The sequence below is a fragment of the Lupinus angustifolius genome, chromosome LG13, assembly GCF_001865875.1.
Source record: "Lupinus angustifolius cultivar Tanjil chromosome LG13, LupAngTanjil_v1.0, whole genome shotgun sequence".
NCBI classification, from domain to species: domain Eukaryota; kingdom Viridiplantae; phylum Streptophyta; class Magnoliopsida; order Fabales; family Fabaceae; genus Lupinus; species Lupinus angustifolius.
In genome coordinates this window covers 1,257,189-1,274,598 of record NC_032021.1, presented here as the reverse complement: position 1 = coordinate 1,274,598, position 17,410 = coordinate 1,257,189, and the positions used below count along the sequence as shown (strand labels likewise).

The window sequence follows — 17,410 nt, the reverse complement described above, 5'->3', positions numbered from 1 at the left end:
GCGGTTGAAGTCCTATGAATAGTGGACCACTGTAATTTGTATTCCACGTTACCTTATGCAGAATTAATCTTGGAGTCCATTTGTTATGGAATTTACTGCAATATGCTTGCTAAATTGTATCTTGGGTTTTCAAATACTCAAACCAAACACTTTGCAACTATTATACAAGACCTGTTGCATTCTCCTCTTCTGGATGTTGGTTTAGCAGTGGAAGCCCATATTTCCAAATCGTGCATTGCAAGATTCACCATTAAATATTTAAAAAGACAAATTAATCTTCTGCATGATAAAACATGTTCAAATCATTTACAAAGTCTCAAATCAACACTCAGCAAAATATCGCACCATGTACCTAAAATCATAAGGAAATGAAGATTGAAGTCAAATATTCGTATGCTTACAGTTAGGAGACCACAGTCATCAAAGTAAATGAAAAGGCTAACATAAGGAACAAAATTGCACGCAATTTTTTCAGTCAGGTGCGCATGATTCAAACTCATCGTGCCCTAGTTGGAAATTATGGATTCTGAATTGAGTGAGTTTCAATCACTGGTCTTGATATTCTTTGCAGTAAAAAAACCACTACTTTGACTCTCTAGGTGAACCAAATTGTATGATTCCTATAACAATGTTGAAAAGTAATTCTAATGTGAGGATTAGATGCTTTGTAACTTGGAAAGAGAGGCCTATATTTTGAGTTTGTAAGAATATAGGAGCTGCACTTTCTTAATGGATACTCATAGTTTTGAAGTGAACTGGTAATTTTTCTTTTGATCAGCAAAAGTGAACTGGTAATAGTATAACTTAGATATATGTGTATATAAGGCAGTTTAGGCATTTGTAGTGTTTCCTTTCCTCCCATTTCATTTCACGAGTTTGTTTTCTCTGAGAATTAAATGGCCAACATGTTGCTGTTGGTTTTCTTTACCCACTCTTACCAAGTGTTTTACCTTTTCTTTATATTGTTAAACTAGCTATTTCTTCATGTTGGTTATGGTTTATAGGTTTAACTGCCAAAGTGATTGACCGAACAAAGACTATGGCTGATGTCTATGGTGCTTTCTTTGATTTTGCTTCTATGTTAGAGTCCAAGGTATGAAGCATTCATCACAGTTTTCTCAAAGCCTATGATAATTAAATCTCGGTCTTCTGACCTTTTGTCTATCAATGACTTTACACACACACATACAAAATTTTCCTGGTTGTGTGTGTATAATCATTTTCCCATAAAAACAGTAGACAACTCTTATTTCTCATTCTTCATTCCTTAAACCCTAAAGTAAAGAATGGTTTTTGAGTATCCTGAATTTTAAAAATGCAAATTTTGTTGCGAAGTTGTTTTCAGTATCAAGGGAATCCTTTTAACACTAGCCTTTTCCAACTAAAAAGATTCACTCATTTCCATTGTAGGTTGGCAAAAATGACCCCAATGCAACAAAAACATTGACTAGGCTAGAAGCTATACAGAAAACCTGCAGAGAATCTGGTCTCCTTAGTAAAAGGTATGTACATATCTAAGTAGCTTCAAAAATATATTTCTACAATTTGCTAACTAACAAAGCTTTCATTGATTTAAGCAGGAAATCTTACATACTAAATAATGAAAATGGTTCAACCATTGTAAGTTTTTTGCTTTTTCTTTTTTAACATAAGCTGATCCTACATTTCTTAAACGAAAAATGATTTAAAGTATCCATGCAGATTATCATACTGGTCATCATAGTCTCCATCATCTTTGCTTATCTCTCTGCTAATCACCAAAAATAACTAGTGTAAGTTCTGTTAGTTACATGTGTTGTAGAATTTGTAAGAAATTAACCTCAATTATCATTTCTGATAAAGTTGGTCAATCCTTTTTTTGTAGTAACTAGTTTCTTGCTTTTCCAAGTATGGATAGCAACGAAAACCCTATTTGAAGTTACATGCTTGTAACCAATATTGTGGCGTCTGTGTTTGACTATGGTCTATGGGTGTTGTAATTGTAAAAGTATAGTCTAATATTATTTCCCCCCATGATATTATCATTATAATGATTGTTAATCATATACACGTTTAAAATTGGAATAAAGCGGTGGATGTAAAAATCATTCAGGAAATTACTGAAATCATCACGAGTGCTCGAAAATTCAGTACTTGAATGATGTAGACAATCGTGATTTTTTATGGGTACAAGTAGTAGTAAAAATGTATCAGATGATTGATTTGCTGACCGTGATACCAAAATAAAAACTTTTCTAATGACACAATGTAATTTACAAGTAGGGTATGTTTAATTTTCTATCAAAATTCGATTAACAGATTGTTTTTGAAAAGATGAACACATTTTTATTGATGCAAATGAATTTTATAAATGAAAAAAAAATAGTGAATGAGTAATGTTATATTCCTCTAAAAAGTAAAAACTCCTCCAAATATTCACATAAAGCAAGTACTAAATAAAAACAATTCATTATCCCATTCTCCCAGATAAAATTAACAATACAGCGTAAAACAATTATTGAATGTAAACATATTCAATACCCACATAAAGGTTTGATTTGCTGACTCCTTTCATTCGTTCAGTATATCTTATTATTTACAATTACAAACGGCGGCGACTTCCCCAAGTTTTACCAAATGTCCAGTTTGTCACTTTGTCTAAACTTCAAATTATAAAATTGAGTATAAACATTTTTGGGATAATTTGGTAAAATTACCTCTAAAACTGAGTCTCACTTTTTCCATATAAAAACATTTTTAGTAAAAAAAAAATCAAACAAACAAGCATGCAAACACCATAGCTGATTTTTAATTAAAAAGGCACTTTCTAAAATAATCTGGAAATGCTTTCGACCGCATAACAAATTATGCAGAAAACGACTGGAGAGAAATTAAATTATACATAACAAAGATCTTCATTAACATTTAATATAATTGACAATTACAATTCCCAAGCGAAAAGTTTGGCATCTATATCACAAATCAATTTTTACCTTAACTACAAAACCCAAGTATACGCACATACAAAATCCCCACGTTAGGAAAAAAATCAAAACGCCTCAATCACCTTGCTAGCAAGAACATGCTCCCTTCTTTCAATGTAACTTAGTGGAAACCAACCTGCTTTCCCTTTGCATTCACCCTCGGCCCATCCCTTATTTGTCACCTGTTAAAACCACAACAAACCACATTAAGGATCTGTTTGTTTCAGATTAGAAAATAATCTGATTATCAGATAATCACATGGTTCAAAAATCTAATAAATAATCTTAACCAAACACCCTCTTAAGCTTGGCACTAGCATACAAGCCACTTCATGATTCATAAACAGGTGACCAAACAATCAACCAATTTTGAATCAGTCATAACTTAATCAAGCATGTTCTGACTTCATATTAGGCTATTAATTCTGTCTGAAGCCTAAGCTGATAGGAAAGGAGCATGAATACTACAAAATAATATTATAAAACCAATTCAACTAGTTGTTCCTGTATCAGTTTTGAAAAATATATTAATTTGTTACTTATGAGAAATAATGGTTAAAAATATAAAGAAATCCAAATCAGAGCACCCTCCGCAACCAGAGAGAGTTTCCCAGATGTAACACAAAGTCAGGGTCATTTGGTTGGAAGAAAACTAGATATATAGTAATATTCACCAAAGTATGAACCTTTCGGACAACAACATAATCACCAACTGATAGATTCAGCTCCACTTCAGATACAGCAGAGTATGGAAATAAAACCTGTAAGAAGAGTAAACGTAAAAATACGAGAATGTCGTCAAATGTTTTTCAGTAAATAATATCTGAAGTGTAACCCTTTGTACAAGAACCAGTCTCATACTAACCTCTCCTAAGAAGTAACCCATGTTATCTGTTGATCCATTATGTGACTGAGAAGCATAGACACCATTCACTTCTTCATATGGCGGGGGTGGTGGCATGCTGTTATCAACACTAGGAGTAGGAGGGGCTTCAATTCGTTGTCGTTCTGACGTCATCTATCATTAAATAGACATATAGCACATAATCATATGTTTATAACAAAAGGAAACCAGATATCTGACAGATGACGTATTTGAATGCTATATAGTGGATAGAATGGTAAAATGACCACCTGATGTGGTTGATTACCTCTCCCTCAAGCTGATCAAGTATCTGGAGGACTACCTGGTGATAGGCACGCTCCACTTCAACCTTCATAAACAGAAATAGAGTGTGGGATTATAACTCGGTCCAATATTCCATTATATTAAACAATTGCAGAATGATAGACAAAACTGCAATACCGTAGCTATAAGGCGCTGAAGGGTTAACCTCTGTTGCTGTGCTTCAACAGCAGCCAATGCTGCAGCCGCTTCTTTCCCTAACACGCCCATGTTTTTCTTCATATCTTGCAGCTTTGCTTCAGCTGCTTCTAATTTCATAGCATTATCAGCATTGCCTGGTGTTTCTCTTACTTTCGCCTGACGTTTGGAAACTTCGGTACCCTGTCTAGGTTAAAAAAGATAAAGTAATTACAAGTCAAAATAGGAAAAAGAAAATACTAGACAGCCACTATTTTTTTGCCAGAATGAGTTGCCATTGTTTTTAACTCTTGGATAGACAAATATTCCTTAATGCTTAGTTATCCAACAACTGCCCTTAAATATCATAAAATTCTGGCTGAATTATGTCAGCCTTTATTTATCTAACTGTATAGCGTTACTTGTAGGAAAATAAAATTATTGATTAAACAGGCAGGTACCAAAAAAAATTAAAGTTAGAGCTAAAAACAAAGGTACAAAAGTGAAAAAGGAAGCCCAAGCAAGCTCTAAAAAACCAACTGAAAGATAAATTGTAGAATACCAGGGCTTCAGCTTCCTGTCGCATTCGGTCATAACGTTGGGCTAGATGCCGAGCATCTTCCAATGGAGCTCCCACCACCATTGCTCTTAAGGGCTCTGCAACCTAATCAGCATTGAGCAAGACTTCAGTCACAGAATTATTAGGCTGAGCTATCAAGCACAGACTGAATAAATCAACAATATAAGTCAGCATCATAAACAGAGTGAGATAGATGAACATGATGTATGATTATATGAGGGTGGCTTGAGTTCAATTCAAAATCGGACTAATACAGGTTCTACATATTCCTTTTCATTTGATTTAGTAGATTTTAATATCAGAAACTCATTCATATTTCATAGGACATGTCAATGAACTCATACTCATATATAATACTCCACACCCAACCACACATGCATACACATATACGACACAACATACCTATTGACACATATCCATACCTGTGTACCCAGAGCTTTTAGTAAGTTTCCACGCTCCTTCTCCATTTGAGCACGTGCCCGTGCATAACTTAGTGCAGCTCTGGACAATGTATTGCCACTGGTACATGTATTTTCTGCACCATATTTCCTGCTATCTTCTGACAACTTTGTTCCTGTGAAATAAGATATACAGGAATTCAAAACTATTTTTTTCTGCAATCTCACTGCAATGAACTTTTACAAAAGCTTCATTCACCAACATTACCTACCAATTTCAACTTGCTTGGACCCGGTAACAATATAACCTTCAACACCACGGACAATATCCCTTTGATAATGCTGAAAACACAATGATGCCATTAGGAGGGACAGGGGTATAAATTGAGGTGAAATAGTTATATAGTTCAATCATTTATCATACGCAGTGTGTACTAAATTTAGTGTACCAGGTTTGTGATAAAAGAAGTCTTCTAATAATAACATCAAAAGTGACAAATCGCTACGAACCACGTGCTAGAACCAGTACTGTGTAACATGTAACTTACGGTGAAAATAAAGGATTTGTGTAGAAGAACGAACTAACCTTTGCAGCACGTGTTGATGTGTAAAGTTTCTCAAGTTTCTGATATAGATGAAGTTCTACATCATCGATAACCACATTATCTGAACCTCCATATACTCCACCACCAAATTGTTTCAGAACAGCCTAAATAGCAATACTTCATAATTTCAATTAACTCCTTAATTAATAGATGAAGCTAGAAAAACTAAAGAACACTACAGAAAACAGTGGAAAAAAAGTAGAACAATAAATGAATTAAAGCTTAACCATCTCAATTAACGGTACAGAAATAAACAAGGCTCGATTATTTAGAAATCGGCAACGGAATTGAAAGCATATTGTTAACATAGCAGCTTAAAATTCAAGTTTGATTTAAAGTTTTATTAATTGATTAACGCAATGCAAGTGCGAAATTCGATCAGATCCAAAAGTTACAGTTTAATATTGATGATAACGATAATTACAAGTTTATATAGAATTGATCATAGAATTTGAATAAAGAATTTGAAAGAGAGAACGAACCTGTTGTTGACGAGCGACTTGTTCTCGAAGCTTGGAGGCTTGTTTTCTGATTGCATCCATTCGCAAATGAAATTGGATCAAATTTTCAATCGCACCAAATAACTAACACTCTTCTTTTCTTATTGTTTATATCAGATACAGATCCAAGGTGTTTTTCGAATTTACAATATCACTTTGTATATCCCATTTGGGCCTTGGATCTTTCCAAAATTGTTTAAAATTTAAATATTTTTTTGGAACTTTTATTTCAAATAATTATTACAAATTTTACCATAAAATATTAAAATTTTGAAACAACTAGAGATTGACCATATAGAAACTTCAAAACTCTAAATAAACATTCTCGTGGATTTTTTTTCCCGAAACATTACATTAAAAATGATTAAATTAACCTATAAATCATCCTACTACTTTTCTAGTCAATAAAACTAGTAAAAACATACAAGTATTTAATGTCTTCAAAACTGAAAAAATATTTAACATGACTAGCTAATAATATTTTATATATATTGCGATAAAGAGAATTAATAGTTAAATGAAATATATTTTTCTTGCCCACTTTAACAGTATTAAAATTTTATATTTATACTTTACTAGAATGGCCACAACATTTTTATTTTCTAATGTCAAGTATTTAAGTTTTATATATTTTATTTTGGTGAAGCAGAATAATTTTTATATTGAATATATTTTATATTTTTATTTTTATTGGGTGCATTTTATATTATGTTTCTTTGTCTTTATTTTAATTGTCAAATTAAGGTGAAATGATTAATATGTTGGTATGATTACATATAATTATAAGGTTTTGTGTATAAATTAAAAAGTATTAAGGAAAAAATAGAAAAATGAAAATTATAACATAATAATAGTTACATCATGTTTTTCCTTTATATAGTACTAGTGTGTACAGGCACTTCGTGCCTGCCGACGAACATTGTGTGATACTACATATTCAATTTTTATATATTTTATTTTTTTGAATTAAAATGTATTTGTTGTGTTCGGTGTACTTTATATTATATTTTTTGGGTGGTTATGATAATGTTTAATTAAAGGTGAGATATGTGATTAATTAATGTATTGGTGGTAGTTGCTTAGGATTATATAGTTTTTTTTGTAAAAATTAAATAATATTAAGGGCAATATAGGAAATGAAAATTACACCATGAAGGAAGTTATTTCAAGTTTTGGCTTTATATATAGTATAGATATAGACAGATAGATATTGGTATATAGTATAGATATCATAATTCTATTATCTTTGTAAAATAAACTATATTCTTACTAATAATAAACTTTATACATTCGAGTTTTAAAAAAAATGTATGTCTATTTATTTTAATTTATGATAATATTAATCTACATAATTATTAAATTAAATAATAGGTTCACGGACGACGATGCATAATAAACGGTAATTTCTTGAAAATAAATATTAGTTCTAATACTTACATGTGTTCTAATTCAATATTTTAATGTATATATAATATTGAAAAACCTTCGATTGTGTCAGAAGATCTGAAGCCCATATTAACATATAACCCTTTTATCAAAACCCTCCCAAAATTAACAGCCTTGTAGTAAGCTCATTCCACAAAAACAATCTTAGTTTTAAAGATAAAAAGTAAATAATATTTTTGACATTATGATATATTTTAAAATATACCTAATATGTTTTGTAGGACTAGGGACTATTTTGAGACCCAGACCCGCCTTAGATTTGTGCAAGTATCAGTTAGATCTTCTACTTACGAGTCATTGGGTACGATTCGTGGGTACTTATAAATTCAGAAAATATTTTAAAAAGTTGAAAAAACTTATACATATGTGCATATGTTTCTTATATTCATGTGTATTATTTATACAATAAAAATAAAAAATAAAATAAAAATTATAAAATATATATAATTAAAGTATAAGTGTACAATTTAAATTGTCATTTAAATATAAATATTTTTACAACATAATTTAAAATAAGACAATAAAACATATCAAACCTCTCACATCCCTATATCAAGGTAATTTTATTTCATAATTATGGATTAACAAATGTAACATCATTACTAAAGAATAAAACATAATAATTATGATGAAAAAAAGTTTAGTTGTTATTATATATATATATAGGAATTGCAGACTTGGGTATCAACTAGTTTAAGTACCTCATTACCTATACTCGACCCCTTCAAAAAATTTGGTTTCAACTATTCGCAGGTCTAAAATAAGGACCTATATCTAATTTATTATGAGTATTACCAATGGATCTAGTACTCATTATCATCTACATATAGGACTCTTCGAAAAACCAATTGCAGCCCACATGATTATTTATGTTTTAAAAGATTGTATTTGAATAGATTATTCATTTATTATGAAATTTCAAACTTTTATGGCTACCATGCCTTTTATTTAAAGTATTGGGTGCAAAAATGGTAACTTTGTATCACTTAAAGCATTGGGCATGCAATACCATTAGTTTTATTTTATAATTTTTCAGATGTTCAATTGATTACAAACGAAGTTGAATTAGTGTCGTAAAACCTCACTATATATATATATATATATATATATATATATAATTGAAGCTCATGGGCATTCTAGTGGTCGTTTGGTCTTGTTTCATACCTCCATAAATAAATTAGTCTTTATCCATATAGTGAATAAATATTATTAGTTATAACAAAAAAATATTATTCTACAAAGTCACACATGTATAGGATAGAAATTCTCATCGTAACTTTTAAATAACCCACCTTCATTAATTTTAGCAACAGTGAATTCATCCTGTAAAATACAATGCCAACAAAATATGGTGCACAGACAGATCTTCAGATTAATATATACAGGGAAGATGTCAAGAATTATCACAAAATAGAAATATAATCGCAAATTAGTATATTCAACTAATAATAAATTATTAGTCATTTCCATCAATCAAATTTAAGTAAGGAAAACTAAAAAATTACATTGAATAACTAGAATCTGAAATAAACAATTTACTATATTATTTTAAATAAGTAAGTTTTAAAATTAAACAACATAAATGAGAAAGCATAAAAAAAATTCAATATATTAATTTCAGTAAAATATTAATGCATTCAATTGATAAAGAAATATTATGCATGTGCAACAATAAAAAATTAAGGAGAACACTATCTTAAATGATGCTTCTCATAAATTATCTCACATGATAAGGGTACTCCTACTCTCGTATGGTTTAACCTTATAGGGAACATATTTTTTATCTTAGACTTTGTATTACTTTATGTATTATTTCATTTTTATTGGTCAAAAAATTGAAATTCATTCTATATTTAATTCATGTTTTATTTTTTGACCAATGAAAAATAATAATTACAATAAGTAGTATAAAGTTTAGGACATAAAATGTGGCTACAACCTCATGCATTGATCTCCCAAACATTTAATAATTGTAATTACATTTGTTTTTTTGTATATAATTATAAAATCGTAAGAAAAGGTATTGAGTTCAGAGTTTAATGTATATGCCTTAATAATATAAAAAATTGCATAATTTATTATTAACCTATTATTTACTATTCACTTTTAAATAAACAATATATTTACTATTCATATTAAAATTTTATACATAATCATTTACCAATCATTTATGTGATCTACTTAGGTATGTTAATAATGATTAAATAATAATTATAAATGATATGTTGTTAATGTATACAATTTTTAAAACGGTAGAATATGGAATAGTTGTATTTATTGACGTGTTTTCTTATTTTAAATGCTTATTTTGAAATGAAGAATCCGATGAACTAAGTGAAATTTATTATGTTAGAAAAATGGTAACCGTTGACTGTCAAGCTGAGTAAACCATTGGTTTAAATTTTTTTAATGAAGTAGAACAATTTAATAGTATAATGTCTAAATACCATACATAAAACATACATGCTAAAATTTAAGCGGCACTGATGATTTGGTCATCAATACAATTATGTCTTACTCCTTTATGTTACTCTATATGTCAAAAGATATAATTGGTCAGAAAAATATTTAATAATTTTTATTTTAATTTAAATAATTTTTTCAACTAATTAAAACTAATAATATATAAAGTGGTACAAAAAGTAGGATAACATGAATATGGAAAGATAGGAAAATATGATAATGAGAATATTCTAAAAAAATAAATTACAAAGCCATAAAAAAAACAAAGATACTTATTGGAACATTTTTTTTATTGAAAAAAAGTCTCCAACGAAACCCCACCACAAAAGCAAATGTCTCCCACTAGGTGCATGAATGCATCACCTTCTCATTGTATGAAAAGAAAAAAAATGTATTCACAAAAAATATAATGTTATATTTTATTATTATATTATTAATTATTCATATTTCATTATTATGTTTTTTCATAAAAGTAATTTAGATAAATATAGAAAAATAAAGTAATTATGTATAATTTTTGTACTAATACATTGATTTTATATATATATAGGAAAAATCACTACTAGCATATTTAAATTGAAAGGGGTAGAAATAAGAAGCCAAAAGAAAAATAAACCAATACATCAGCGACTATTTTGCCCACAAACTTGTCTTTCAATTTCCAAAGCCTCTTTCTTCACTGCATTTATTTATCAGGTAAAACTAAATATTAAATACGAGAGAAACGTTAATGTTTGCTATGAAAACATAAATATTTAGGACCAGTGTTTGTAATTTTGTGTTGTGTGTTAAAAACTAGGAATGGAAATTGCGAAAGCGTTGAAACCAACAAGCTTGCAGAGGGAGTTTATTTTCCAACAAACACATTGCAAGGATATTTTGTGCTTTAATGTTGCCAACAACGTTGTTGCACCTGAAGATTTCTCCATCGATGACCTACTTGACTTCTCCAACGTAAAAGAAGTTCATGGCAACTACGAAGAAAACGAAGAAAAAGATAGCGCCTTAGAGTCACAGAACTACAGAGAAGATGATCGCAACTCCAATTCCACCGTCACTGGTGGCTCTCACTCCATTTTCGCCATTGAATTTCCCGTTCCGGTGAGCCTTCATAATATTTTTTTATTTCATATAATAAATAAATAATCTCATTAATTTCATTTTTTATTTACAACGGGGTTGGGTTAAGTGTTACATGCTTCTTAATTCCCTTTAACCAAGGTCTCGAATTCGATATGATCGACGGACATACGTACCGGGAAAGTTAGCCCAGATGCATGTTACCGACTCGGACAGAATTGACTCAAGTGTAAGGATACAAGTGATAAATAAAAGAAAGTCATAATTTATTTGGTTTTTTTTCCTTCATAGGATGATGATTTGGTGGAACTGGAATGGGTTTCTCACTTTGTAGACGATTCACGGTCGGAGCTATCTCTTTTGAATCATGTTCCTTCAGAGCAACCACGGGCTTGGGCCAAACCCAAAACTGAACCGGGCTTATCAAAACCTCTGTTACTTCCCTCAGTAGTACCCGTAAAGCCTAGAACCACCAGGTCTAGAAAGCCCAACAATCGCCTCTGGTTTTTTAACTCCATGCTCTCTGAGTCGCTCCCTCTCATGTTAGCTTGCGAGCCACCGAAGAAGAAGCAGAAGAAAAAGATTGAGACACAAACCAGTGGTGACCAGCTTCAGCAATGCTGCAATCATTGCAAGGTGCAGGAGACGCCACAGTGGAGGACCGGTCCACTTGGGCCGAAAACTCTTTGCAACGCTTGTGGGGTTCGGTTCAAGTCCGGTCGGCTTTTTCCGGAGTATAGACCGGCTTGCAGCCCCACTTTCTCTAGTGATATTCATTCCAACCGCCATCGTAAAGTGTTGGAGATGAGGCGCATGAAAGAGGTGGATGGTCCGGAGACCGGTTTGGACCGGGTTCAAATGGTTCTAAGTTGATGAATTTTGAGAGTAGGAAATAGCCGAATAGGTTATGTGTAGTGAACCAACCGGTCTGAACCCAATTTGTTTTTTTATTACTATAGTTCGTGATTTTAGTGATAATGGACATTAGGAATGCATTGACTATTTGTATCAAAGTTTCCTAGAGCAATTGATTTATTTTAGACAAACGCAATTTTATCTTGCTCCCTCCAATTTATTTATGTTGAAAGTTTGTCCTCAAAATTTTGTTGAGTGATTTTTGTCTTCAAACATTTCAGTTATACAATTTTATTCTTTCAATAAAGTTTCATGACTTGCGGACCAAAATTGCTAGAAAATTCTGGGAAACAAACTTCATGCATGACTAAAAGTTGATGGAGTTGGAAGAAGGATTTTCATTCGAACCTTTATTTTAATAATCGTCGTGCATCTGATGGTTGAGAACTCTATTATTGAATCGTAGGACTTATTAGAAAACAATCCAAATGAAAAGCACCAATTCTATCTGCACAGGACGTGCATGCAACTTTGTGCTTCGATCATTTTTTAGCATGTGCCTTCATTTTATGTATTTTAATTTCGTCTCCTATCATTTTTAATTATTAATAATCAAGTCAATTGATAAAGTTATGACACATTATCATGCCCTTATTGGTCTGTCTGCCACAAAAAGAAAGAGGATTGGTGTTCAATCTTCCACTATATTTACATATTTTATTCCAAACATTAATATACTTCAGAGAGTAAAATAATCAATTTGTTCGTTTTATTATTTTAATTGAAAATGAAGACTCCCCCTTGGTTATAACAGAAAAGATCTTCCATAAATAAATTATTTCTACCTAATAACATGATCAAGATTTTTTGGGTAGGAGAACATGATCAACATTGAAGTAAGATATTTTGGATGGTAATCTGAGTTAAGTTTATTTCGTAAATTATGGATCTCACCAAACAATAATCCACTAGACATAAAACTGATAAAAGTAAAACTCACCTATGGTCTCGATATCTCAAAGAGTATTATTTTTCAACTATCGATTTAGGAATCATGCACCAAAACAAAATTGAGCATAGTGTATAGAAATGAGGGTAACCAAGTGACTACGTACGTTATCTACCATTAATGTATCAAATATAATTGATTTTTAAATAAAATCACAACCATTTGGTGATTTATTGACAAAGTAAAAAGTTATCTTCTTACTACTAGTATTAGCATGTACATATATTAAAGTGTTAAGATTTCCACAAATAAGCTTAAGTGGTTTATTACATTTTGGTATAATTTTTTAGTTTATTACCGAGGTAGTATACTTTTGGTTTATTATTACGGAGGTAGTGATTTATTCCTAACCTTTTTATTTCTTACTATTTTATAGAATTTGATTCATTCCTATCTATTTGTCTATTTAGAACATCAATTAATCATTAATGATTTTATTTACAATTTTTTTATCTAATTAACAAGAGATAATAAGTGAAATTATTATAGATAATTAAGTGAACTAATCTAAAGGATTACATAACTTTAATGGAAATAGACGTAATAATTATATTACTTAATATGCATGTTACAACCTTATAAAACATATAAACGAACAAAAATATCATTTTCTCATTTAAATATTTGTTTTGATAACCACAAGTCTAGTGGTCTTAAATCTTAATATGATGGTCGCACGTGCATAATGTCTAAAACGTAGTGATAGATTTAATTATTTAATGACTAATATGATACTAATTTTTATTGAATGACTAAGTTAATATCTATGATGTTTTGAGCAACGAATTGACTAATAACTAATTGAAAAATAAATTTTAAAAGTAAAGATAAAAAATACTTATATCGAATTTGAAGCATATATGGCAATGTATTTGATAGGATTTATTATTTATATTTGTTTACTTGGAAGGCAACTGTATACGTTAATTAAATAAAAAATCATAAGCCTCTGATTGTGTTCTCAAATCTCTCTCCAATCCCAAAAAAACATTTATCTATAAATGCTTCCAACTTTACACTGTTACACATCTTTTTTTCACAATACCAACACTCATGGAGTTCCTTTTGCAATATTTTCAACCTTCAACCATTCTTTTTCTTCTCCTCACTCTCTTAACTTTCATTCTTTTCATGCTTCCATTACGTAGAAAACTCCCATACCCACCGGGCCCAAGAGGGCTACCCATCATAGGAAACATGTTGATGATGGACCAACTCACCCACCGTGGCCTCGCTCAACTGGCCCAAACATACGGTGGGCTTTGCCACCTTCAAATGGGTAGCCTCCACATTGTAGCGGTATCAACACCTGAAATGGCCCGTGAGGTCCTCCAGGCCCAAGACAATGTTTTCTCAAACAGGCCCGCAAACATTGCAATAACCTACTTAACATATAACCGGGCCGACATGGCATTCGCAAACTACGGCCCGTTCTGGCGGCAGATGCGTAAGATTTGTGTAATAAAGTTATTCAGCCGCAAACGGGCCGAGTCATGGGCCTCGGTACGTGATGAAGTTGAAAAAACGGTTCGAACCGTGGCTTTAAATGCCGGTTCACCCGTGAACTTGGGTAAACTAGTTTTTTCTCTAACTAGGAACATTACATTCATGGCAGCATTTGGGTCCAACTTGAAAGAAGGACAAGGGGAATTCATGGGAATTTTGCAAGAATTTTCTAAGCTGTTTGGAGCTTTCAACATTGCTGATTTTATTCCATGGTTAGGTTGGTTTCATGTAGGAGAGTTTAACCAAAGAATGGCCAATGCAAGAAAAGCACTTGATGTTTTTATTGATAAGATCATTGATGAACACGTGGCAAAGAGGAATAACAAGATGAATAAGGAGGAAAATGAATTAGATAAAGATATGGTTGATGAGCTTATGGATTTCCTTCAAGAAAGTGAGATTGGTGATATTAATCATTCAGATAATTCACAATCGACCCTCAAGCTTACCAGAGATAACATCAAGGCTCTTATTATGGTAAGTACTTACTATTTTATTTTTGTTTTATTTGGTCGATATCGTTTTAGTAAAACATAATATTAGCTTAATGCCAAAAAGAAATTCCCTAAGGAAATATCAAATATCAATATTTTATTTCCTTCTCACGTTGAATTTTATAAATGAATAGTAAAATTTGTAATGTCATAAACATAGAAAATGATTACATATGTTATGCCATTTTCTATCTGTATAAAGTTGTCGTCTCACTTTCTACGAGCAAACAAATTTTCTAATAAATTAAATAATCTCAATCATCTAAATATAAAATATTATATAATTTGATATATATATATATTGTAGATTATATCATAACAGTATGAAAAACTCGCTAGCCAATATATAAATATTAGACTTTAAAATATATACATTGATAGTGTAAAGTTTTTTAATCTGTCAACATATCATTCACTATTTATTTGTATTATTTTTGCTTAATAGTCAATGAAAATTAAGAAATCAATAATACATGATTCAGTGACATTGTAAAAAACATTTACCTTCATTGTATATATATTATATCCTAAATATTAAATGTACCAGCCTCGTTATACTTTTCATATTATTTCCTGATTTCAGCTGGAAAATTCTCTTTATTGCTTTGACTAATAAGTTTCTCTTTATTACTTTGAGATATCAGCTATATTTAGAAATCTTTAAATACAATACACCATTATTTTGTTCTCATCAATTGCATATCATATTCGGATTGCATTTGTTATTATTGAGATGGTTATTGTATTTTTGGAGTTGGAAATTAGAATAAGATAATTAAGAAAATTATAAATTTGTAATGGCAGGATGTGATGTTTGGTGGTACTGAAACGGTGGCATCAGTGATAGAATGGATAATGGCAGAGCTCATGAAAAGCCCATCAGATCTCTTAAAAGCCCAACAAGAACTCAAAGACGTTGTGGGCTTAGACCGAAGATTCAACGAATCAGATCTAAACAAATTAACTTATTTGAAATGCGTAGTAAAAGAAACATTGCGGCTTCACCCAGCAATTCCACTCTTTCTTCACGAGACCGCAGAAGACACTGTAGTAACCGGTTACTCCATCCCAAAAGGAACACGTGTTTGGATAAACGCGTGGGCTATTGGTCGCGACAAAAGCGCGTGGGATGACCCTGATACATTCAACCCTTCAAGGTTCTTGAAAAATGGAATGCCAGATTTCAAAGGAAATGATTTTGAGTTCATTCCATTTGGGTCAGGTCGAAGATCATGCCCAGGAATGCAACTTGGATTATATGCTGTTGAGCTGAGTGTGGCTCATTTGCTTCATTGTTTTAATTGGGAATTACCAAATGGAATGAAACATAGTGAGCTTGATATGAATGATATGTTTGGTCTTACTGCTCCAAGGGCTGTTCAACTTGTTGCTGTACCTAGTTATCGATTGAATTGTCCCCTTTATGATTCTTAGAGGATTTCATTTCAATAAACTCATGTGTAATAATATACCACAAAAATAAACATCGCATAACTCTTGTGAATGATTTGTGATATTGAATTTCGTCTATATAATATGAATTAGTATTATTATGTGGCATTGTGCGAGTTTAAAGGTTTAGTGTAAAAGTATTTTTTTTTACTAATTATTAAAAAAGGTAGATCTACGGTATGAAATTGATTTAAATATTTTATTATAATACAACGTTTTTTATTTATGATATGCTGGAACTTTGAATAATTTTATGTCTAATAATTTACATTTAAAGCAGCTAGGAAAGGAAAATAAAATAATGCAATATCTTAAAATCTTATATCACTTGAAAAATCTTTAATTTTTTTTACTAGACAATTTTGTCCATTCACATGCCACACATATAATCTCCATTTGCTTCATTTTAAAATATCAAATGTGGAGATATTCTGGTTCATATAATTAGATAAATCATTATAAAACTATAATAAACCAAGACATATCATCTTAGGTAAGAGATGAGTGGACATATCATATGACATGATAACCTTATAATCAAAACCAAATATTAAAAATAATTAAATACATACGCAACACATTCGATATTTCTTGTTAAATTTTCATTTCCACGACCATTTTTTTGACATAAGCTGAAAATTTTGGAAAACTTGTGCACTGAGTTATCATTTTTCACGGAAAAATAGTGGAAATAAAATTTATTATTAGTAAATGGGGATTGAAAAAGTTAGTAACTTAAGCTAGTGAGTGAAAAAA

The 17,410-nt window shown here is 30.9% G+C and overlaps 4 protein-coding genes across 7 annotated transcripts in view; 3 read left to right on the top strand and 1 right to left on the bottom strand.

The window, feature by feature from the left end:
* LOC109325850 (squalene synthase-like) overlaps window positions 1–2,004 on the top strand; it is a 6,502-nt gene extending 4,498 nt beyond the window's left edge. The window contains exons 10-14 of one of the 3 annotated variants that reach the window (XM_019558447.1): window positions 1,005–1,093; window positions 1,411–1,502; window positions 1,581–1,620; window positions 1,702–1,772; window positions 1,888–2,004. In XM_019558447.1, coding sequence (XP_019413992.1) covers window positions 1,005–1,093; window positions 1,411–1,502; window positions 1,581–1,620; window positions 1,702–1,767 — 287 coding nt within the window. In that variant the 3' untranslated portion in view covers window positions 1,768–1,772; window positions 1,888–2,004. Of the gene's footprint in view, window positions 1–1,004; window positions 1,094–1,410; window positions 1,503–1,580; window positions 1,621–1,701 lie in introns of all 3 variants that reach the window. The other 2 variants (XM_019558446.1, XM_019558445.1) reach the window with 2 other exon arrangements.
* Window positions 2,871–6,469, bottom strand: LOC109325985 (SH3 domain-containing protein 2-like). 2 transcript variants are annotated; one of them, XM_019558635.1, is made up of 10 exons: window positions 6,332–6,469; window positions 5,831–5,953; window positions 5,517–5,586; window positions 5,269–5,420; window positions 4,829–4,930; window positions 4,270–4,470; window positions 4,115–4,177; window positions 3,829–3,981; window positions 3,638–3,724; window positions 2,871–3,145 (listed from the first exon to the last, which is right to left on the bottom strand). In XM_019558635.1, the coding sequence occupies exons 1-10, from the start codon at window positions 6,389–6,391 to the stop codon at window positions 3,029–3,031; spliced, it is 1,128 nt and encodes a 375-aa protein (XP_019414180.1). In that variant the 5' UTR covers window positions 6,392–6,469; the 3' UTR covers window positions 2,871–3,028. The 2 variants fall into 2 exon arrangements, with proteins under 2 accessions (XP_019414180.1, XP_019414182.1); XM_019558637.1 differs by having other exon boundaries at window positions 3,650–3,724.
* Window positions 11,060–12,246, top strand: LOC109363489 (GATA transcription factor 7-like). Its single transcript, XM_019609754.1, has 2 exons — window positions 11,060–11,359; window positions 11,630–12,246. The coding sequence occupies exons 1-2, from the start codon at window positions 11,060–11,062 to the stop codon at window positions 12,209–12,211; spliced, it is 882 nt and encodes a 293-aa protein (XP_019465299.1). The 3' UTR covers window positions 12,212–12,246.
* On the top strand, window positions 14,256–16,636 carry LOC109363488 (cytochrome P450 84A1-like). Its single transcript, XM_019609753.1, has 2 exons — window positions 14,256–15,185; window positions 16,007–16,636. The coding sequence occupies exons 1-2, from the start codon at window positions 14,256–14,258 to the stop codon at window positions 16,634–16,636; spliced, it is 1,560 nt and encodes a 519-aa protein (XP_019465298.1).